Here is a 25753-nt window from a genome sequence, read left to right as displayed (position 1 = left end):
AATAGGTGGATCAGGAGGGAATCGCATTTTCATTGCCATATACTAGTATAGCTACATAGGGGGAGTCCCCTTTTAAAAATCCAGCATTTTACACTATATATATTGGATCAGGTACAGCAAACACAGTCTATCATGTGCAGATTGCATGACTGTCATGTGTGAGTCACATTAACATCATGTGCAGACTGCATGACTGTCATGTGCAAGTCACATGTGTATCATGCGTAGACTGCATGACTGTCATGTGCAAGTCACATGTGTATCATGCGTAGACTGCATGACTGTCATGTGAAAGACACATGATCATGCGTAGACTGCATGACTGTCATGTGCCAGTCACATGTGTATCATGCGTAGACTGCATGACTGTCATGTGAAAGACACATGATCATGCGTAGACTGCATGACTGTCATGTGCCAGTCACATGTGTATCATGCGTAGACTGCATGACTGTCATGTGAAAGACACATGATCATGTGTAGACTGCATGACTGTCATGTGCCAGTCACATGTGTATCATGCATAGACTGCACGGATGTCATATGTGAGTCACGTGTATCATGTGTAGACTGCATGACTGTCATGTGCGAGTCACATGTGTATCATGTGAAGACTGCATGACTGTGAGTCATGTGCCAGGCACATGTGTATCATGTGAAGACTGCATGACTGTCATGTGTGAGTCACATGTGTATCATGTGAAGACTGCATGGTTATCATGGGCATGTCACATGTATGTCATGGATAGACCAAGGGTTTTGCATAGAACAGGTGTCTATACTGGAGGCTAAGATGGCCAGCCTCCCATACAGGAAATTTAGGTACAAGTATCAAACCATTCATTTATCATGAGGTGGTCACATCCTTGTCATGCTTAGATCACATGTCAGTCATGTGATGATCACATGTACTTTGACTCTGACTGCTACTCATGAATTTACTATCCTGCTGCTGGCATATTAATTATAAGTGTTTGCACATCTGTGATATGAATATTCATTAAAAATCTGCAATTAATTGTGATTAAAGGGTCAAATCTCCATGCTCTCTTCTCTGTCACGATTGTCAGTAGATTCTCTCTTCTTGTAGTTTTGTAGTTCTAGTTCGAGCTGACGTATTCGGACGTCCCGGGACTTCAGCTCTTCCCGAAGGTTTCTTATTTCTTCCTCCTGTCGGAATACCATACTGCGCAACTGCAGGGAAAAAGACAAGATTGGTCAGATCTGCAGTCTAGCAAGGCACTATACTCAATGTTTTCACATTTTCCGAAATCTTTTTTTTTCATGCTAACCTGATCATCAATGCTTTATGGGATAAAAAATTTACTGTATTTTTTCATTGGAAAGAATTTTGCCAGATAAAATAAAACCAGATGAACCAGACATGATGTTGAATCTCAGATCTCTAAAAAAGATATGAATCTTCTTTCCTGTATTGCACTACCGGTAGTATTCTCTACACCTACACATTCAAGACCTGTGTTTGAATATGAATAGCAGCACACTAGTTAAGGTATGAATTTTACAGTTCAGTTTGCAAGTTGTGACAACTTGAGAATGAAAGAGTAATCCAAACTATTGGTTTAATATATACTGATTAACATTATGTGCCTCATAGGCTTGGACAGATCAAAGGGTCTTTGCCTTTTCTCTTGTCATTAACAATACTTCTGAATATTACTCAGAATTACTCTGAATAAGACAAATCAAATTCTACTACTAGATAAATAACAGAGATAACTTGGACGTTTCGAGTGACATCCGTCACTCTTCTTCAGCGTCACTAAATGAACTGAGAGCACAGGTCAACACTAATCACATGTGAAGGAACTGGGAAAACCAGTTGAGCATCAAAAAGTGTCACTGTCACTTCTGAATAATAATTCTCATCACCTCGTTTTCTGTTTTTGGACTTCTGAGGTTCTCTGTGGCGTCCATGCCGTCGTGACCGTTGGTGATGGTGGGTTTAGTGGTAGGCACGTTGAGGTGAAGTTTGGGGGTGTAGCTGGGGCTGTAGTGTCCCCGTAACGACATCAGGACTGGCGGTCTGTTGTACCCGCTCAGCCACTCCTCACCAGAGAGGGACGGTCGGCAGCCCGGAGTGTCGGGGTAGATGTCTTCCTGAAACTGGTCCGACTGGAAGAGGTGATAAAAAAGGTTAAAGGTACTACAACCCGTGCAATGGCCAAGTGGGTAGATTCTGTATTTGTATCTGTATAGCCGGTATAACCGCCTTTCGGCGTAACACACCAGCTTCGCAAGCACGCGGCGCGGCGGTAGCTGGCTATATTACAGTTTGTTACAGATTCAGTAGATCGCGAGTTCGATTCCCGGCTGAGTCATACCAAAGACTACAAAAATGGTACATACTGCTTTCTCTGCTTAGCACTCAGTATTTGGGAAAGAGTACGGGAGTTAAACAGCACCACAGATACCAGTGGACTAGCCCCCTGCTGTAGTGATTGCACTACTATGTGGCCAAATAAGGGCTTATTGAACCAGAGATGGGCACCACCCTATGCACCATCTGGTGAAGGAAGGACTTAAACTACTATAGTACATGTAAAAATCCCATAGCATTTTTTAGACTGTAAATGTTACAATTCATTCATACTCACCCTTCTAGGGACAATCATACTGACAGGCTCACACAGGCCTCGTGCAGAGTGGAGTTTGTAGAATCTGAAGATCTCACAGCGCTTCGTGTTGAGACCACGTTTTGGCATGAACCCCAGTCCTCGCTGGGGGAAAGATGACTTGTACTCTGCCAAGTCATAGAAGAACGGCTTCTCTGTCACTATCTCGTAATATCTGATATTTCCATCACCCTGGAAGGAGAAAATGTAGAACATTAAACTTTTTAAGTCTAAGGTAAAAAAAACATCTGTCTTTACAGTCCCTTAATACTGGCTATACCCATACAGATAGAGATTAATGTAGCCCAAAACATACATGAGTGACTCATGGTGACTTTTTTTTTATTTACTTCAGATTCACCTCAAAACAAGGCTCGTGAGAGCCACTTACATGTTTTGGGTTACAGTGATGACTGCGTGGTCAGATATTTGTTCACCCTTGATTTAAACCGTTGGAGGTTGTAATTAGTGGTGAAACATTCACGCGGAAGCTTGTTCCACAGTGAAGTGGTTCTGGGGAAGAAACTGTCAGCATGAAATTTTCTCTTGACTGATGGACTATTGAGGAAGAAAGGGTGATTTTCTGCTGTTGAGGTGGCTAAGCGTGTTCTTGCAGAGAATGTTCTGAGAGGGGGTACAAGGGAGTGAAGTTCAGCAGAGCATCTGCCGTGGAAATATCGATATAGTAACGCCAGGCTTGCCAGACTATATTGAGTGACTCAGTTTTTAGGTGAAAATTGATGTAAATAAAAAAAATGCATACTGCTTAAACAAAGAAATATGCTTTGATTCAGCTTCACAAAGGTTATGAATTCATAAATAAGAGACTCTTGGAAGATCCACTGCGAATGAAAAATACTGAATGGAGTCTACAATCTCAGTATCTTAAAAGGCTGTGATATAAATTTTGATATCTAAATATAAAACATTACTATAACTTAAAACCAAGTGTTGATAGAATGCATCCAGTTTATCAAAATCCCTTTTTTCACTTCTGAACTCTATTTGGCTAACATGACCAGTTGATGGCATTTCAGCACCAAGGACATAGAAAATTTGTTATTGAGAAAAACAACTTCCTTGGTGCTGAAACGCCATCAACTGGAAAAAAGGTCGGAATGTAATTAGATTTTCTATATTCTCTTACTATTAGAGTGACTTAAGTCTTCTTACTATTTGAGTGACTGGTTTTGATAAGAAAAAATTAACATGGCTACAAGATATACGCGGCAAAACAATTTTCTCTACTACATTTGATGTCAGTTAAAAGTAAAACTATCAGACACATCATTTCATAACTCCATCAGTAAAGACAAAGAATTTCTAGTTACCTTTCCAGCAAGAAACAGAATGTGTGTGTCATTGTCGTAGAAGGGAAACAATGTTCCAGAGGCGCTGTCTAAATCCTCGTGGGCTAGAGGTCGGGAAAGGTCATCCTGTACAAACATGAAAACATAGAAGGTCACAACAGAACCAATCTTTTAGTTCTTGTGCTTAGAAAAGGTGAATGACTGATGACTGAGAACTTTGTTAGTAGGGTTTGGGTTGGTGTTAGGAAGGGAATCCAGCCATAAAAGAAATCTTGATTCAAAAAAGACTTGAACTAATGCAAGCACGTCTGACCCCCAGTTTCATGGAAAAAAGACGTTAAACTGAATAGAGAGATAGAGAATGAGAGAGAGTTTGAATGTATGGGATTCTGAAAATGCACATCATTTAGTAAAATGTTCTTGTTCTTCACCTTACACATCTCTTGGTAAGGCCATGTTGATTTGATTATATGAATGACATCCGCGCGCGCATGAATTTTCGGCCGTTTCCAAAAAAAAAAAAGTTTTCAACCATACTGTAAATCGTACAAAACAGTTGCAAAATGAGCAAAAATATACCATAAGTTTTAAAAAAAATTAATAAAAACTATACCAATGTCGTAGAATGCCAAAATCAAACGAAAAAAGACGAAATTGTAAAGAAATGAACTTGAAGACTAGATTATTTGCCAAACCATATTCTGTGCCATTTGCTCAACCCTCATGACCACGTAGATTTCATAATGAAAAGAACTTTTTTTTTTTGCCAAACTTTTTTTTTATTCGCACGCTCGCATCAGTTTTGGGGCTCCTGGAGGATGTCATCCATATAATCAAATCAACATGGCCTAATTAGACAGAAAAAAATTAGCCAAGAAAAGTGATAAAATGACACTTAGACAGAACAAAACCTTAGACAGAAAATTGAAGAAAAAACAGAGGTCCCATATGTGGAACTATAATAACAAAAATCCCAGGAAAGTGAAAACTACAAAACTGTAGGCAGGAAGCATTGAGCTGAGGACAAACAAGATGACAAACAATAAATTTATTTTTATTACCATTTCCCATATGCGGAACTCTCTCTTGCTGAGCTTGTTGAACCCCGTGGTCAGGAGTCTCTTGGTCGTTCCCAGGAACAGAACCTTGGACGCCTTCAGCCCCGCGTGACCTTGGCCTTCCTTAGAACAAACACAACCAGAACCAAATTGTTAAGGTCAAGGTCAGTCTGTTGTATAATGGATTGCTTGATTTATGGAATTCAATGATTTTTTAAAGCTCTAAGTGTGCTCCAGAAATGATGTAAGAAGTATGGTTGCCTGAAAAAGACAAACTTGCATGAAAAAAATAAAGTTGATACAGTGGACACTTATACAACACTAAGATATGTTCTGTATTGTTACTTCACATCCACCGGCCTAGCAATTTAAATTTCGAACATAATGCTTGATAGCTCAATTAGTGTTTGCATCATTACTACATCAAAATGATCATTATCTTGTACATTATAATTATCATCATTATCATCATTGTAACAACCGTTACATATAACTGACCCTGTTAACAGCACCAGTCCTGGGGTCAATGACCCTTATCCTCCTATCCTTGCATGTTGTAGCGAGCAGGCTGCCGTCGGGGTTGAACGCCATGGAGTAGATGGTGTCGGTGTGGCACGTGATGATCGTCACCGCCTGCCCCGTGTTCACGTTCCACACCAGGATCTAAACAAAAAAAAAATCGTTATTCTAATGGCAACTGGGAAAAAAATACACATTTTGTCGATTCCCGTGATCACATTTCACATCAGGATCTAAAAAGGGAAGAAAAGATATGTTTGGAGATTCCTGTGTTCATATTCCACACCAGGATCTAACAAAAGGGGGAACAAAAACGCTATTTCCACTGCACCCACTTTGCACTACAAATGTAGTCAAATTGATAGCATTTCAGCACTAAAGAGAGTAACATTTTTTGAAGTAACAGTTTTTTTTAGCCTCTGTGGCACGTGATGATTGTCACCGCCTGCCCCGTGTTCACATTCCACACCAGGATCTAACAAAAGGGGGAACAAAAACGCTATTTCCACTGCCCCTACTTTGCACTACAAATGTAGTCAAATTGATGGCATTTCAGCACTAAGGAGAGTAACATTTTTTGAAGTAACATTTTGTTCTCAAGGCAACACAAGACCCTCTATGGCACATGATGATCGTAAACATCTGCCCCGTTTTCACGTTCCACACCAGGATCTAAAAAAGGGATAACAAAAACGTTATTTCGTTAAAAACGCAACTGGGAAAAAACACATTTTGTCAATCCCCGTGCTCACGTTCCACACACAGAAAAAAAGATACGTTTTGGAGATTTCAGTGTTTACATTAAACATCTGAAGAGGGAAAAAAATAGTTACTTTCTGGAGATTCCTGTGTTCATGTTCCACATCAGGATCTACACAGGGACAAATTTAAAATTAAAAAGACACATTTTGGAGACCCCAAGAACCACAGGACAGAGGCAAATAGCGGGCTGCCATCAAGCCTTAGCATCAGTGTGCAAGCATGTCTAAACCCTCGGTTACGGGGAACAACAGACAATAAACCAGATAGATAGAGAGAGAGAGAGAGAGAGAGTTTGCAGATTCCTATGTTCACATTCCACATCAGAATCTAAACAGGAAAACTCCACTTCAAACTACCAGCTAGCTTCCAAACTCCAGTGTAGACAAACTGATGGCATTTCAGCACCAAGGAAAGCAACATTTTTTTAATTTCATTGGATGCCTTTAAGAGTAATCTCCAAGCAGATCATACGGTGGCAAGACAATATCCATTAGCCAGAGGAGTGTCCATTAGCCACTGTGGCTTATGCATACAGCCATACTCCTCTAGCCAATGGCTACAGTAAATCTTTTTATATTTTCAGTACTTTTATTTTTGCGGTTTTCCGGTCACTTTTGTACTGAGAATTTATCAATACCACGAAGAAATAATTCTCTTTTTTCTTCTGCACCTGACGTCACTGCGAACGGTGAACCACAAATTTTTCTCAGACCGCGAAATTTTGCTACCGCAAACATAAAGTGATTTACAGTACTGCCTTGCCACCGTATGATCTGCTTGGAGATTATTTTTGAAATTTGTACACTGACCTTGTGGTCGTACGCTGAGCTGAGGAGGATATTTTCTGCGGTGGGGTGCCAGAGCACGTTGGTGACCCGTCTGTGGTGGCCGTACAGAGACATCAGGGGCTCCGATAGGTTATCTTCTAAACCGTCGTCTGGGATGTACCATATCCTGACCTGAGAGGGGGTGGAGGGATTAATACAACATTGCAAATACCTCATGCTATTCTCAGTTGCCAATGCATAGTTCCTCAACAAAAGGAATGGCTTAAGTGAGAGAGAGATGAGACTGGAATTGAATTAAATAGTGCTCAATCTTTTACCATGACACCACAGAGATAGGCACTAATACAGAAGATACTGGTTCTGTCCTACTGGTATTGTAAATTTTGACCAAGTATAGCATGACAAGCTGTCCTTTCTCCTTGCAATTATCTATTAAATGAACTTTATAGAATCCAGAAAGACAACGTAAGACAAGGACAAAGACAGGAAAGGACAAAGAGGAAAGGAAAAAAAAGAAAGAGGCAAATGGAAAAGGTTTATACAAAAGAGGTTAATGAAACTATCAACATAAGATATCAAGATTATTGAAACATCATAAGAAAGAAATTACAACTACAGTTATCTTAACAAAAGCCTGCTAGGCTTCTTGCTGAACAGAACCCACCGATGTGTCCTCTGAGCAGGAAGCGATGACATTGTCGTTAAAAGGGTTCCATTTCACGTCCAGAACTGCGCCCTGGTGACCTATGACCTTTGGGATCATGGGGTCAATCTTCCCTGTCTGTGCAGAAATATAAAATAAGAAAAAATGTCCAGGAAAAAAATGTTGCAATGTAGCAAAAACATGCAGACCCTTGCTTTTTTTAATTGGCTGCTGGCTATAAAATTTTTGATCTCATACCTGAATTTCTAAATTGTCATTTAACATATTTTCTGAAGCAATTTTTTCTTCAGTAAACAAGGTGAGATATTTGTTTGTTTGTTTGGTTGGTTGGTTAATTCATGTGCACACACAATAATCCAGGTACCAGACCAAACAATCTGCAGTTTTCTGAAAGAATGCCAGGAGGAGCTTCTTTACGCTGCCCTGAGGCATTAAAGATTATGACAAGGGAAAAACATTGCCTGGTGGAATTTATCTCTAAATCATTTCCCTTAACAAAAACCCCATGTAGAGCCTAGCGTGTATGTAACCCCCTACAAAGGTCTGACTCTGGCCCTATATAAATTAAAACTGGCACCAAACCAAGACTTAAACCTTTAACTTCAGAGCTCTAGATAATCCAGGAAACTGACCACACCCCCTGTTAAAGTGTGACATCTTATCTTCAGATAACAGATTGTAGATCTATTGACTCTCTTGAGACGAAAAAAGAGACATGAAAACGATTCATCTTAAAGTAGCTTACAGATCATTTCATTGTTCGTGTACTTCATTTCTATCATATTACTAAAAGGTATGATTTAATCAGTACTAATTGAAGCTTGATTCCTTCTTTGGTGACAACCCTATAGGCTATAGTACATGTAACGTTACCTACGAAACTTATATCTATACATACAAATTCATGACATACAGAAATATCAATTATATGGAGGAAATCATACTTTCTCAACATGTTTAGAAACACTGTCAACAGATAAAGTTCAAAAATAAAAGTCTCAATGTATTTCTAAAGTGGACTTCAACATTTGAAATTAGACTATACAGTACTGTACACTGTGAATCATGTAGAACTCTACAATGTAATGCTTTAGTCCTATATGACTCCTATGGATTGTTTAAATTACTTAAATGTTGAATTTGTCATTATATAATGATTGTAACTCGTGGGCCTTGCAAAGTATGTCTTCTTAAATATTAAACATTATAATATAGAGACACCAGAAACTGACATACTGCAGTGCTCGAAATTCATTTTTGGGAATAGGTGCACTGGTGCACCCAACCTAAAAAAACTGGGTGCACAAAATTTTCTGTGGGTGCAGCATATAAGATAAAAGTAGAATGTCAGTGAAAACTAATTATGTTTGTAAAGAAAAGTACTACAAGAATGATTTTACTATTTTTCTGACACTGTTAAGTATATGCTGTCAATACTAGTACTACTCTAAATTTAACATCTTGACGTATACGTAAACCTACAAAAAACATTTGGGTGCACAGCTCCAAATCTGGGTGCACTAAGGTGCACATGCACCCAGTATTTTGAGCCCTGAATTGTCAACTCACCTCATCTAACCGTATAACAGTAAAACACCCGCCACACGCCGCGTCAGTCACGACGGCCAGGAACTTTGGGTTGACAGCACAGAACTCTCCCTCGTGGGCGCTCCTGGAGATACGCAGGCCCTCGTAACACCGCTCACGCCGCGCTGGGCTACCGTACACGTGACGGAACTTGGAACTCCGAAGCTTCCAAGACATCTGTGTGGTGATAACAATGACATTGAAGTTTGTTGCATATTCATCTACCCATCTACTAAATATTCAAGACAATCCATTTATAATAAGCCTTCTCAAGTTAATAATCATGTTTACAGACAGACAGACAAACACAGATGAACACCCATGAAAAATAACCTTCTTGGCGAAGGTAATAAGGAATAGGGAGACTCTGCTATGCTCTATCTATATCTAAGTTTAACACGTTTCTTCTCTCTTCTTGAGGCATTTGCAGGAGAATTTAATTTACAGAGTTTTTCTAACACATCATGGTTAACTGAAGATGTAAGAACAGGTCATCCTTTGTTAACAATAAGGTTCAGGGCTCGAAATACTGTAATTCCTGATTTGTTCACTGTACTTTTATGTTCACTGTTTTCACTGTCACTTCTGTACCGTGAACTTATCATTACAGTCAACAGGTAATTCCTGAACCTTCTTTTTCCTGCACCTGTCACCACCGTGAATGTATAGTACAGTGAACATCCCCATTTTTCTCAGACCGTGAAATTTTGCTGCAGTGAACATAAAGTGAATTACAGTACTATTTTCTACATTACCTGTACTGGTTCAGGTAACATTGAAAATTGTATACATGCACCAGACAAATTTTACCTGCACCACTCAGACTTTGAGAAGTATGGATCATACTAAAGACTGTTCAAAAACCCTTGCGTCATAGGTGGCAACAGTCAATGCAGCAAATGAAAATCCACAAACACCCACATTTGTATATAAACCCATGTACATGGACCAGTGCAGGTTAGGTGCAGGTAGACATGAGAAATACCTGCACAGCTCCAATTTTACCTGCACTAACCTGCATATACCCAGTACATGGACCAGTGCAGGTTAGGTGCAGGTAGACATGAGAAATACCTGCACAACTCCAATCTTACCTGCACTAACCTGCATATACCCAGTACATGGACCAGTGCAGGTTAGGTGCAGGTAGACATCAGAAATACCTGCACAGCTCCAATTTTACCTGCACTAACCTGCATATACCCAGTATTTTGAGCCCGCTAGGTTTACCTTCTCCCTGTTGCCTTTTGAATTGGCTTTAGTCAAAAGGTTAACTGAGTTAACAGAACAACAGACAATAAAGTACAATCTGAGGACAAGTCAATAAACTGCTTGAACTATATACACAAGGAGAGTGGCACAAATTGTATGTAATTTAGATTACAGATAAGGTTAATTTGCTTGCTTTTGGTTCTTGGAACGTAACCTCACAAGGTAGTCGCAGAAAATAAAATTTCAGGCCAGTTAGAAAACTATTATATAATACCTGATCTCATTCAGTGTTCAATATATAGCAGATAAAAGGAAAATGATACCTGGATGGTTTATGATGTTTTAACCTTTATCACACTGAAGTAGCAATTTGGGTACCAGTTCTCTCTTTTTTCTACAGAGTTACTGTAGTCAGCAATGGAGATTATATATCACGGATGTTTTATGCAAACCATCATAAATCCAATGAAGCATCAAGCAAGGAACATGCAGTAAATAACTTGACTGAGTACTAGGCAATGTTCCAAATGCCAGGAGCCTGGTAACCTTTTGCTTAAAATTCTCCTAAATATTGAAATATTGTGACTGTTTTTGTTTGAATGTTGATTGTACATGTATATAGTCACAGTGTTTTGTTCAAAATGTCTTGATTTTTTATTAACTCTTTGTAAAAATCGGAGCACAATTCATGATCAGGGGTGGTCTAGCTATCTCCTGCTGTTGTACAATTTTGTCAAAATGAATAAAATTGAAATTGAAAAATTGAATCACCTTTTTAAAAAGCCACCATGTTTCAATAGGTTTATACAGATTCCTATTCCCCTATTTCAATTACACTTGAGTACTGTAAAAGAATTATATTCCTAATGCAACTAGACAAACCTCCCATTGAAAAACAGATCTGTGAACGTTCTTTCATTTGCACAATACATGTAAGGCCACACCAAGTAAATTTTATGGATGACGTCCGCGCACGCATTGATTTTTACCTGTTCCTAGAAAAAAAAAACAAGAAATTCCGCTTCCTGTAACCATGCTGTAACTATGACGAAAGAGTCACAACAGTGCCACAAATCGTCAGATTGACGTGAAACCCGTAACGCGAAAACAGGACAGGACGACAACTGCTATTCCACCTGATTTATTGCTGTTTTGATCATGAATAAAAGACTTCTTGCTTGTTACACTGTGTCACCTCATTGAATTTGTGTCCTAACATTTGTCGTCTCTTAGTATATTTCTAATCTAGGCATCTTGTTTTTTAGGGCCCTTCTTGTTTTTTTTCGCCCTCTCGCATTAGATTTAGGGTCTCCAAAGGACGTCATCCATGAAATTTACTTGGTGTGGCCTAACTGAAAAATGAGAAGTTGAATTTATATAACGATAGTTAGTTGCTTTTATTTGTATCTGTTAACTGTGTCCCATTCATCTTGTTTCGTTGTGACCTGTACTTCAAGCCAAGTGTGGCAAAAATGTGCAATAAAGGTCTTCATTCTAAAAAAATTAAGGGAGTGTCAGGTCAAAGTTGAGCACAAATGGCAGACCAATGATTGATTAAATCACCTCAGTCTCCTGCAGAATATCAATTGCATTTTCCAGGAAACGAATTCCAGTAATAAGTGAAATTACATTAGCAGGACTGTTTTTCTTGCTGATATTGATGTTTTATAATGCAGATAAGGAAATGCCTAATAAAACTCTACAAAATGAAATGTATTCACAGGCCAGTATTGGTCTCTTGGGATGAAGGCAGTGTGAATTTTCCTGTCAGAATTTTCTAACCATTTTCTCTCAGCTAGACCAAATTGGAAGTAAAATATTATGCATTTTGTCACTCACAATATGATTTTACATGTCAAAATATTCAAGGTTGTTTAAATCATTAAGTAACCTATTTCCTAAAAATATAATAACACACTTCATTTATTGTAGAGTACCAGAATTCTTAATGGTGAATATACCAGAATTTCTAACCATTTTCTCTTAGGTTCCAAATTGGAAGTAAAATATTATACATTTTGTCACAATATGATTTTGCATGTCAAAATATTCAGTCATTATTGAGTAACCTATTTCAAAATATAATAACACACTTCATTTATTGTAGAGTACCAGAATGCTAAATGGTGAATATACCAGAATTTCTAACCATTTTCTCTTAGCTTCCAAATTGGAGGTAAAATATTATGCATTTTGTCACAATATGATTTTACATGTCAAAATATTCAAGGTTGTTTAAATCATTATTAAGTAACCTATTCCAAAATATGATAACACACTTCATTTATTGCAGAGTACCAGAATTCTAAATGGTGAATATACCAGAATTTCTAACCATTTTCTCTTAGCTTCCAAATTGGAAGTAAAATATTATGCATTTTATCACAATATGAGTTTGCATGTCAAAATATTCAATCATTATTAAGTAACCTATTTCAAGAAATATAATAACACAATTCATTTATTGTAGAGTACAGAATTCTAAATGGTAAATGGTGTATGGGTAGCCATGATGATTGAATGTAAAAATGTCCTTAGGCTAACACATTTTGGTGACATTTTTACGCTAAACACGAAAATCTGCGACAAAATCACACCAGCAGCTTGTGCGATATTCGCCTTCTCGTTAAACGGCCTGGTACATCAATGGCCTGGATAAATCTATAAACTCACAGAGCAGAAATTTGCCGCCTGTAAATCATGCAAACGTACACTCAGGCAAAGATCTTAGCACAACCCACACCACCTCTTCATGTTAAAATATATATAGCATTGTGCATAATTAGTAGTAGATTACAAAAAGATAGCAAGAAAAATCGCAATTTGATCACATCGTGATTATAAAATCAGTTACCTGTGCGATGAGGGCCTCGCCCTTAGCGCAAATATCGGCGGCGAATCCCTGCATCATGTTTTCACCTTTATAAAATCAACCTCCGCGTTCTTAGAACATGATATATACCTGCCACTGCAGCGGCCCTTACACTCAAAACAGGGCGGAATGCCACACTAGCTTTACTGTCCACTAAACTGCTTATTATTTACATTGGGCGCAAACATGTCCATTCATTGTTTCTTGTTCAGTACGTCAGAGTAATTTTTTTTCTTACAGTACGTCAGAGTAATTTTTTTTTCTTACAGTACATCAGAGTAATTTTTTTTCTAACAGTACGTCACAGTAATTTTTTTTTCTTACAGTACATCAGAGTAATTTTTTTTCTTACAGTACGTCAGAGTAATTTTTTTCTTACAGTACGTCAGAGTAATTTTTTTTCTTACAGTACATCATCAGAGTAATTTTTTTTCTTACAGTACGTCAGAGTAATTTTTTTTCTTACAGTACGTTAGAGTAATTTTTTTTCTTACAGTACGTTAGAGTAATTTTTTTCCTACAGATGACTTGTCATACTATGACCTGATGGTGTGAAATGGATAAGAATATAATGTTTTTTAGGTGAAATGGAAATTTGATTAAAGCATAACCTGCTTATTATTTACATTGGGCACAAACATGTCCATTCATTGTTTCTTGCACTGTATGTCAGAGTAATTATTTTTTCTTACAAATGTCTTGTTAATACTATAACACGAAATTAAAAAGAATATAACATAATAGATTTCAGGTAATAGGAAAATGTGATTAAAGCATAATTGCATAATGTATAATTTAAATGCCCATTTATTGTTTCTTGTGCTGTATGTCACAGTAGTTTTTTTTTTCTTACAAATGTCTTGTCATACTATAACACGAAATGAATAAGAATATATTACATAATAGATTTTAGGTAATAGGAAAATGTAATTAAAGCATAATTGCATAATGTATAATTAAAGTATGAACATAAATTTCTTATTGTGCTAAATGAGTGTTTTTTTAACAATTGTAAGCTGTTGTATAATATGTGGTGGTATGAGCCCTGGAAGATTAGCCTTTCGGGCTAAAGGGCATCAAAATAAAGGATAAAGGAAAATTAAAGGAAAGAAATTTTCTAGGACATACCATGGGCAAAAACTACACATGTAGTAACTGAGGTAATATTTTTTTATCATGAATATATTAGACAGTCCAGGCAATAAATTAATGCCGCCTTACAGGCCAGTATTATGTAGCTCCCCTGGGAAAATGTCTGCAGACACCCCTGATACATTATTAATAAGGCTGGGATAAATTTTCACAGTTCAGCTGGTCGTGCATATAACACATATAGTACCTGATCACGACCAATCTGTATCATTATAGTCAGTATAACCGCCCTTCGGCATAACACACCAGCTTCGCAGGCATGCGGCGCAGCGGCAGCTAGCTATATCACACTGAACGACTTGTTACACTCAATCTTTGCACATTTAATTGCAGGAGTTGTTTATTAACGCTTTCTAGTGATGATGCCCCAACTCATCGACAGTGCTTGGCCATGATGGCAACGAGTTCCAGTTTTATCAGAAGTGTAGACGATTCCTACTCTCCAAGCAGAGGTTTGGGTTTTGGGATATTTTGACGTGTTTCTAGGCTTTTTTATTGGGGTTTCTTTCTTGCACTGGAATTTTTAGGGTGAAAAAAATCCCAGATAAAAAAAAGCCTAGAAACACACCAAAAATAACCCAAAACCCAAACCTCTGCTTGGAGTAGGCAGTTTGAAGAAATATTATTATTATTATCATGGCTGTACAAAGGAAATACTTGGTTTTCATCATACAAAATTCTGTACTCAGTCTGAATATTACTCATGATTTTGAGAAGGAAACAGATTTCAACTTCATGTTCAAGCTGCTCATAGATTGTTGTATCAAAATCTCAGTATTCAGTTTCAATGACTGATTTTCTTCAAAATCTGGAATCTTGTAAACCCCTTTTAGACCCACATAACCAATTGATCCAGACAAATTGGTAGGTCAAAGCAATCAACCTCTAAGTTATTTTTAGATTATTGATTGTATTGGTCTGTATTGATTTAAATATTGATTTGTTCCAATCTCTATACATTACCAACAAAACCATTCTACCGGTAAGTTTTATAAATGTTATGCTAATTGTGTTTTGCCGGTACATGTATCTTCAATATCTAAATTAGTAAAGATATTCAGAATGTCCAATATTGTGAAATGTTCTACTTCCGAAAATGAAAATAAATGAGTAGAAGAAATAAGTCCATGTTGATCCAAAAATAATGTTAAATGCTTCCTAATCCTACACATACATGTAACCACTGAGAAGTGAAAACAAAGGGAAACTTTCAGTCAAAGTGTGACTAATTCATTATCCAAGCCTTACCATCCTGTAAGCTTATCTCTTGCAAATTAACTACAACTCTTACACTCTTTCAGAAAACACAACAACTTACCCATGGAAAATCCTTTCTACCCCTACATCATCAGATTGTAACAGTATGTAACGTTATAATACACTGACCTTGGCTTTTGTTAGAAGAAAAGCTCTGCTGTTTTCCACTCCAACTCTCCTTTCCTCCTGACTACCTCAAAAAATCCCTCCAGACTGCACTCAAAACATCCCCTAAAAACACAGCAACATCAAACAAGGCTTTCTTCACATCAAAGTTAGCATAACTTCTCCCTCATTTCTTCCATGATATCACAAGTATGTGGTAAGTTGTAAGGTATTCGAGGCACACCCAAGGATACAAAAACAGTCTGAGTATGTGGGCTGCATTTGAAGAACTCATTATTGTAACTCTAACTCTTCCACCAGCTGAAAGGTGAGGTGGGCACTACACAAAAGAGGGCTCAAACAAAACACTTCTCTGGTTTACGGTCTTTACAAAAGATGTTGTTGTAAATGACTGTTTATGTTGCAACTTTAGGCTCTAACGATTCGTAACGCAACAAGTAATTTTGTTACTTCAACAAAAGAATTTTGAAAAAAAAGTTTGACATCAATTCATAATTTTATCAATCTTAAAGATTGAATCTCATCTTTCATTATTGAAAGGTTCTTTCATAATTCAATCATTATGTTGACGTTAATGGATACAAATTAACTAAATATCTAGCGAAGTTGATTGTTCAATACAATTTTCTGAAACCATGTGATTTTGAAAAGTTAAATCCATCTAGTTTTCAAAATTTTCTCAAAGATTTGGGCTAGCACTTTTCTTTCCATGGATGACATCTGCGCGCACATGAATTTTTGGCCGTTTCCAAAAAAAAGTTTTCAACCATACTGTAAATCGTACAAAACAGTTGCAAAATGAGCAAATACATACTGTAGGTTACAAAGAAAAATGATACCAATGTCGTAGAATGCCAAAATCAAACATAAAAGACAAAAATGTAAAGAAATAAATTTAAAGAGTAGATTATTCGCCATATACCATACTCTGTGTCATTTGTTCAACCTTCATGACCATATAAATTTCATAATGAAAGCAACTTTTTTTTTGCCGCACTTTTTTTTATTCGCACGCTCGCATCAGTTTTGGGGTTCTTAGAGGATGTCATCCATATAATCAAATTAACATGGCCTAAGCAATGATGTCAGGGCATGCAACATTCCCGATGTTGACAGAAGAGTGACACCTGGGGCTTTGATGTTGACCTTGACTCCTTCCTTCCACAGGGAACCAGCCATGGCAGACTGGTATCAAGTTACCTGGTATAGACTTACAGTGTCCACATGTCCTGTTAGTGCGTAGGTAAAGGGTATACATAGGGGAATCTTGATATCAACATTGGAAGAAAGTTGTTGTTTTTTTTGTTTTAAACCAGTTAATAAAGCCATATAGACCATTAACATGGTACAACAAAAAGTTTAAAATATGGCAGTGCACCTAGGCGCTTAAAACATTTTCATTGTCTTAAATTACTTAAATCCTCTTAAGATTTAAAGAGGCATACATGAAAGAAAATGTCTGACACAACTTCATGTGCAGGCACCCAAAATATTATCTTTATATTGTATTTCCTTCCACAACAAAAACCTTTAAGTTTTAAAAATGGCCGCCACCTAGGCGCTTCAATTTTTTTCACTGTCTTGAATTACTTAGAGAATTACTTTTAAAGAGGCACACAAGACACAAAAAGTCAGAAACAGCTAGAAGTGCCAGCAGGCACCCAAAATATTATCTTTATATTGTAACGTCTTCCATGGTTTACAGAAGAGAAGTCAAACCCTTCAGACATAGTTTTAGACATAGTTTAGTTCTAGACAGCTACCTTCATCATGTAGACTTCAGATATTTTATAGTACTCTGTTTCAATGTTCTTTTATGTTTTGTAATTTGCAATTAGCCTCCGGGCACGAATTTGCAATATTTTACAATTGTACTGTTACAGTACTTTCAATTGTACTGTTACACTAACTTACAGTTAGTATTTTCTTCTGGGACATTTGAAAACACACTGTACTTACTTGTGTGGATGGCAGAGATTGGACTATGGGTAATTTCCCAACACAATCTCAGCGCTTGTGCCTGTGGCTGACAGACTGTATTGGCACGCTGCCACCTCCTGACCCAATGTGGTCTGCACTATTGAACCTACCTAATACATCAATGACGGCCCAATGTTTTAAATCAATGCAAACCACAGGACCCTGCAAAGAGGTTAGGACTCTAGCACTGAGCAATCTACAGAATGATAACCTCAGTGGAGATAAAATGGGAAACATCTCTTAAGCTCTTAGCTGTGACAATATACATGTATCAGGGCTCAAAATTCATTTTTTGGGAATAATGCACCTAACCTAAAAAATTAGGTGCACAAAATTTTTTTTGGGTGCACCATGTAATTTGTAAAACAAAACCTAATTACAGATCTTACTGCTCCTCTTCTGAGCTTGAATATGAAATGGGAGTTAACTTCAAAATCTTGTACTTTAAACAACTACTACAACAAAGAAGATGCCAAGAATATCCAGTATTGCTGTATACATTTAATATGTACAAAAATACCTAAAAAAATATTTAGGTGCACTGGTGCACCAACAGAAACAAATTGGGACTGTACAGCTCCAATTTTGGGTGCACTAAGGTGCACATGCACCCAGTATTTTGAGCCCTGGACAGTATTATACTGTATATACTGAGCTCAGGCCAGTTTCTACTGTAACAATGGTTCAACTACATTATATATGTCATATAATCTTGAATACCAGATTTCAGTTGATATCAGATCACGCAAGTCCCAATAACTAACATATGTAGACAGCCAAAGGTTTGGCACAAGGAGTTCGTTTTTTTTTTATTAATACTATATTTCATTACCTATCCCATGTTGGCACAATATATATTACAATGCATTTCCTGCAGTAAATTTGGACAATTTCCGTCTTGCAACACCAAGATTTTTTCACAAAAAAATGAAACACCTACTGTGAGCCTAGACTATGTTTTATGATATTCGTTTGGTATCATATTTCATGCTTTAATGATTTGGGTCATTATCCTGCATATTTCATATGTAACCCTGCTGCATATTCAAGCTCAAGGGATTCATAAAAACACCATGATCATATGTCTAGTGTGGGATTGTGGAATCTTTAAATTTTTCATAATTTTTTTTCCTGCAACATTTTTTTTTGTATTTTGGGTTGATAGTGGCCTATTGAAATACAATGATTGTGCAAAATTTTGTTTTCAACTTTCAAGAATTTTTTCTGTTTTTTTTTCTGCCTTTTTCGGTTCTTCTTTCTAACAATTTTCTCAAACTTTCAGTTGAAGATTTTTTCTGCATTCCTGAAAATTCTACCTGCAGTCATCCATTTCCATTTCTTTTTCTGCCTTTTTCTTTTCTTTCTTTTTTGGTTATCTTAAATTTCTAAGAATTTTCGCAAACTTTCAGGTGCAGATTCTTTCTGTATTCCTGTAGAAAATTCTATCTGCAGTCTATCTTTTCATCCATTTCTAAGAAAACATCAATACCAGAGGACATCAGGCAACCTTGTTTATACCATTACACCCATGGGAATTAATGCCCTGTATTATGATCTACTAGCACAGGACCACCTATACCTGATTTAGCAAGGGATCTTGTTATCATAAAATATCATGGACAAAATAAACTACATCTACATTGAATTTAAATTGTGGTTTGTCCATAATATCAACTTAAGTCAATATACATTCCTAGACTAATTAATATTGTGCTAGAAGTACTATTATAATACCTCTACAATATTCCACCATTCGCCCATGTATGGAGTACTGTATGCACCTCTGGGCTCGTCCAAATTCCTTGTTCGGAATATTTTTACAGTGACAGTTTCTTTCCCCGTATGGCTTGAAGCTTTGGAATTCCCTCCCTGACAAGTGTTTCCCACCAACCTACAATCTACAGGCTTTCAAATGAAACGTTCACCGCCATCTCTTGACATAGCCATGTTTCTCTCATATTTCTAGTTCAATGCCGAGAAGTGGTCGTATAGCCCTTACCACTCCGTTAAAAAAAAAGATAGAGAAAAGATTAATCACAACTGCATACAATTGAGTTCAATAAAGGCTACTTCAGTTAACAGAGGTTCAACAATGTTTTAATGTCATACTGCAATGATTTAGAACGCTGAGTTCTTGGTTGAAAGATTATATGACAACCCCTATCATCGCCATAAGTAGCAGTATGGTTTGTGTTCCATATAATACCCACCAGCTGGCTCACAGTAATGTGTTGTTCACTAAATGAGCCAATTATACCACATAACGAGTAATCAATGAACAACCATAGAAATGCATGTTGAACACAATGTACTTATCTTATATCCAAGATACTGTATACTATAGTGTAAAGATTCACAAATTATACTATCTATAGTATTTTTTCTGTAGAAAATCCACAGTAAACAAGTGAACAAGGAAGTGACACTTAACATCAACAGACAACAGCAATCCAACTTACTTCAAAACACAACCTAACAAATGTCTTGTTCCACTCCAGGACATATTTAGGTTTAAAAAAAGACTGGTTCAATAGGAAAGCGTACTTTACCTTGGTAGAGTGGTCCGCTTGTTTCCGATCTTACGTTTACGAGCCAGCCAGTGGCATGACCTCATAATGTGGCGCCGGCTCCTCTATGGAACAGGTTGCCAGCCTTGTCATCGATTCTCTGATGCATGCGGAAATGTGGGGAAAGTTCATTAATGATGCAAGAGGGAGGCAAAGTGCTCATTGCTTGGGTCAAAATACATTTTAAAGGTTATCAAGTGGGGTTTTTTTTTTGCTTCTCCATTGAGGGACAAAACACAATGGAGAAGGAGATAAAAAAAACAGGCTCTTGATATTAGTGGATGAATTGACAATAAAAAGATAACAATATGAGTGGGTGCATCTCTGAATAACTTAAATTAGAAGGCAAATTGTACATGAGAGTTGAAATCAAATTTTTAAAAGGAACGTATGATATTTTGATGTGTAAAAAAACATCAAAAGCTAATAGTTTTAGTGAGCTAATATTTGAAAAGCTGAATTTGTGACTATGCACTTGAGGACATGTCTGAAAATTTTTGTCTGTGAGTTATTATATAAATCCAACTTCATTAAAAAAGGATAAAAAATTTACATAGTCCTCATCAATGATGATTTTCCCGTCAGTTATAGAATTAGACATTACAAAACGTTATCTTCCATCCTCCACAGGTATTAATGAATTTCCCCCCGCTGAGGGCACACCAATTGGATTATGGGTTATACAGGAGCCAAAACACTCCAATAATTATAGCAATCAGGACTTGTTTAGGGAGGAGTCAGAAATCACAGAAACCTGCCGCAACACATGGTTGTAAAGGTGCGTTTCACGCTCGAAAACAACCCTTAATAACTACTATAATGTGCTTGATTAAAAAGGGTATACCAGGATGTCAAATTATGATACCAACATCACAGAGAAAATGGTTTGTTCCACGTAATTGGCTATTGTGCTACTGGGTATTGAGATTATTCTCAGGGGAAACTGAGTACAAGGATTGGACAAAAAAAATGGGGTCAGATTTCAAAACATGGAACTGAACAGGTTTAAGGCAGCAAAATCAATGGAATCAGGCTTGAAAACAAGGTCTTAGAAGATGTAGGAGATATCAGTGTTAGGCCATACCAATTTAATTTGTTGGTTCTCGGATTCGCCTCTTTTTTTTCTGATTTGAAAAAAAAAAGATTCTGGTTCTGAATCAACTCAAAAATGTGTATATTTTGCTCCAAACAGAAAAGTGCTTTTCTTCCTAGTTAAGAGGATGCCTGAATCTGTTTTTATTTTATTTTTTGCCCTGTCGATTCATATTTTTTCAGAAAAAAAACGAGAACTAACGAATTAAATTGGTGTGGCCTTGAAATGTAACATCATAGTACTAGTTACCACAATGTAAGAACTGTAAAACAATTATTGCTGATAAAAGCATGGATCTAAAAACAATTAAGTTTAACAACCTCTCTTTTTCTGCTTGAAACAATCGGTTACTAGCTGCTTAGTAGTAAAAACATAAACAAGCAATCTTAGGCCATACCAATTTAATTTGTTGGTTTTTGCATTACATACTGAACTTTTTTCACCCCTTGTTGGCTTGGACTTCTTCTGTTGAAGGGATTTAAAACTAAAAATCCAAGAATACAGTACGTAGCCATGGATTCAACTATGACGGTTAAAAAAGTCGGCAGTTGTCTCAAGTTTACCCGATGCCCTTGAACTCTTAAGGGAGAAACTTGCTACGAATCAGATGGACCAAACCAATACTTACATAGAGTAGGGGTTACCTATGATAAGGAAACATTATTACATAATAACACTGATCAATTTCCCTTTAAAAAAAGCTTGACCAAGGGATGTTCAGGGTCTGAAAATTAGGGAAACGACATCTTCAAAAGGTAAGTTATTATAAAACATAATTACCCTGACAACACAATTATCAACACTTTTTAACCATCCCCAATACACAATCCTCAATGGTAGTGCCCCTACATAACAGTACTGTACTGATGAATAGATGATACGGCCTGCGAGCTATTTCAGAAGTGATTATAATGGAATGTATCATATATTCATGCAGGACTGAAGATAAAATCCAGACATTACAGACCTGGGAACTGTCTAGTACCAAGGACAGTATACACAGTATAATGTCCTTGGTAGTACTGACTGTGATCATGGTACGATAGCTAAGTACAAAGGGATCAACCAATAGATATTGGGGAGGGGGTGTAAAAAAATATTTTTTTCAAGCCCTTATATAGTTTGTACAAACTCACTTTTCTTCTTCTGTATAGTTTTACTTTTCACTTTTCTTTTGCCATAACTTATCTTCTAGTATTTTTGCTGCTATTGCTGAACACTCCCCTTTTCTTCCCCCTTCCACATTACTTTCTGGACTGTCCCTAATTTATTGAAGGTCCTAACACTCATAACTGTACTGTAGGGGATTTTACTCTGTTTGCCTTCACTTCAAGTGCACACTAATCTTTATTGATTTTTACACACATTTTTCTCAAACAATTGTTGATGGGCCCTTCAGGAATTTTCAAACTCACATCATAGTGCTTCTGGGATGTGAAATATACATACACAATACATGTTTTCAAAACATTTCAAAAGCTCAATTAAGATACAAAAGGGACAGGTACCTTACTTTCTTGCTATCTATATAATTGGTCCAATTCCATTCCTAAGGATCATTTGCATTTGGGGCTCGAAATACCTTTTTCTGTTCACCTGAACTAGGATATTTCGAGCCCCGAAATGAAAACAAAATTGAAGTTCGCTGTTTATTTTTTCATTGAATGCACAAAGGCCAGTAAAGTTTCTGTTAATGATTCAACAGTGTTTACTCAAACTAATGGAATGTAAACTATGCATATTTTCTTATATTAGTTGAACTTAAACATACACTTGGGTTCAGAAATGTTGTGTCGCACATAGTGTACTATTCAGACATACTAGTATTGTAAGTCACACTCAGACAGAATTTGTCATTGTACCATATTGACACACCACATACCATTACCTTAAAGCTGTCAACTTCAAGTGTCAGAACACAGTACAGTATTCAAGACCTAGGTCTGTGGATGGTGGATGTCATCTGAAAGGTTCTGCGCTTGAAACTAAATTCCTTAAAGCTAAGTTTAAGTCGTAGAGGCCCATGTAACATAAAATGCACACAACACCAAACCTTGCATAATTACTAATCTACAACTTACAAGCAGATCTTTTGGTGGTTGCAAAGACTGACTGAGTATCGAATTGGCCAGGCTGTATCCATAATTGCCAGACAGTTACGAGGGCCTGCAAGGGGGGGTCCTGATAACGCTCTACGCTGAATTTGGAAACCTCTCGATTACGCTTTACGATAAATTCCAAGTGGCTACAACCCATTACGTAGAATTAAAATGCTGAATACGCTCTACGCAAAAATATTAGAGCGGTCCGTCTACGCTCTACGTAGAATTTAAACGGCCGATTACGCTCTACAGAAAAGGGCTTGTGGGCCCCCAGTTACCATCTTTGGTGGCAAAATGGTACTACATGTATTACTACTGCCTGGCAAATGGACAATGCCTGGCCAATTTTATACTGTCTTTTCGGCCAGCAAAAGATCTGCTCGGAACTTATGTACTTACCACCCATGAAATTACTTGCCTAGTCCTGTTGAATGCCCACCATGTTACATGTACGCTTGCCCCTCACATACACAACAGAACAAACGGTTCCGTCAACAGGTGGCCATGACCTTTGGCCAGACGCAGGCGGGAAGGGCCTTGACCCGAATCCGGCGATGACCTTTGCCCCAGTGTTGACAGTGTGTGAGAACACACATTATGCAACCTGCTGTTGTTACCCTGAAAAGTTCAGTTGAATAGATACATTTGTACAACAGGTATCAAATTGCAATATTGCTGATGTCTATATGATATCAAACACTATGAATTTTAAAGACACAGAATTTCACGAATTGTATATCTTACAGTACCTTTAATATGTTAATAAGGACTGAGTTTAAAGTGACAACATCAGGTGGCATGAGCTGCCTTTTCGATAACATTTCCAGCCGACAAAGTTTCCACCCTTTAAACTGCACTTCCTAACAACTCTGGTAGATGTCGCTGCTGCACGGTAAAAAGTACCGTGTTATGAATCTTCGAGTCTTGTGTTGTGAATACTAGTAACGTTAAACATTTAAACGAAAGTTAGACATGGAGATTGATCATGGTTTACTATGGAGCAGATACCTTACCAATCAAGGCCTGAACAGAGACACTGTTTTGCATAAATTGTGACTTTATGTTGTTATTAAATGATGCGCCCCTCCTCTCGCTATGTATTATCTGGGGATTCCACGTCTTGTTGCACAAACAACTAGGTTAAATGTGAGCCATTTGACACAATTCAGATAACACATAGACCTACGTACCTCTCCGAGGACTTCACAAAGTGTAGGACGAACAAGACCCCCGTATAAATCAATCGCAAACAGTTTGTTTACATCCATTTTCAGTCCCCTCCTTCTCCACATGCTTTGCAACTCGCCACGGTTCAAGGACGCCAAATTACTCAGCGGATTAAATTAGTACTGCAGCCAGTAGCGTCAAGATTGTTATGTGGATGCTGATTGGTCCAATGTTTGGTCTGGGAGAATACTGAATGTCCAATGGGTTAAACCAATGGATTTCTAGTTATCTCCATAAGATTTCTAATGTCTTTCCTGATTGGCCGGGGTAGAATTGATTGACCAATCAATGTGTGCAATACGTGTGAGGCCATGTTGATTTGATTATATGGATGACATCCTCTGGGAACTCCAAAACTGATGCGAGCGTGCGAATACAATAGAAATTGACCAAAGTTGCTTTCATTATGAAATCTACGTGGTTTTGAAGGTTGAACAAATGACACAGAGTATGGTTTGGCGAATAATCTAGTCTTCAAATTCATTTCTTTACATTTTCGTCCTTTTTGTTTGATTTTGGTATTCTACGACATTGGTATCGTTTTCCAATGTTTTTTTTTTCAACTTACGGTATATATTTGTTCATTTTGCAACTGTTTTGTACGATTTACAGTATGGTTGAAAACTTCGTTTTTTGGGGGGGGGGGAACGGCATAAAATTCATGCGCACGGGGATGTCATCCATATAATCAAATTAACATGGCCTAAGGTCGACACAAAAGGTGAAGGCCATTATGAATGAATGAATGAATGAATGAATGAATGAATGAATGAATGAATGAATGAATGAATGAATGAATGAATGAATGAATGAATGAATGAATGAATGAATGAATGAATGA

General features: G+C 37.3%; 1 protein-coding gene across 1 annotated transcript; it reads right to left on the bottom strand.

Annotated features, from left to right (window-relative positions):
* Positions 1-508: 508 nt before the first annotated feature.
* On the bottom strand, positions 509-24206 carry LOC109469003 (coronin-2B-like). Its single transcript, XM_019767391.1, has 12 exons — positions 24085-24206; positions 20473-20590; positions 15947-16048; positions 9307-9501; positions 7738-7854; positions 7095-7244; positions 5503-5667; positions 5008-5127; positions 3968-4072; positions 2619-2828; positions 1894-2136; positions 509-1194 (listed from the first exon to the last, which is right to left on the bottom strand). The coding sequence occupies exons 4-12, from the start codon at positions 9499-9501 to the stop codon at positions 1033-1035; spliced, it is 1467 nt and encodes a 488-aa protein (XP_019622950.1). The 5' UTR covers positions 15947-16048; positions 20473-20590; positions 24085-24206; the 3' UTR covers positions 509-1032.
* Between the last annotated feature and the right edge of the window lie 1547 nt (positions 24207-25753).

This window comes from Branchiostoma belcheri, unplaced genomic scaffold (genome assembly GCF_001625305.1).
Source record: "Branchiostoma belcheri isolate BF01 breed outbred unplaced genomic scaffold, Haploidv18h27 scaffold2, whole genome shotgun sequence".
In the NCBI taxonomy this organism is placed as follows: Eukaryota; Metazoa; Chordata; class Leptocardii; order Amphioxiformes; family Branchiostomatidae; genus Branchiostoma; species Branchiostoma belcheri.
Note: the sequence above shows the minus strand (reverse complement) of the source record. Positions and strands in the feature narration are given on the sequence as shown.

Bases quoted from the DNA above. Each gene is read 5' to 3' on its own strand.
- LOC109469003 (XM_019767391.1), bottom strand. From the start codon at position 9,501: ATGTCTTGGAAGCTTCGGAGTTCCAAGTTCCGTCACGTGTACGGTAGC. The intron at 7,855-9,306 runs GTGAGTTGACAA...ATTTCTGCACAG, and splicing joins CTGTTATACGGTTAGATGAG to ACAGGGAAGATTGACCCCAT. The intron at 2,829-3,967 runs GTAACTAGAAAT...TTCTCCTTCCAG, and splicing joins TTCTGTTTCTTGCTGGAAAG to GGTGATGGAAATATCAGATA.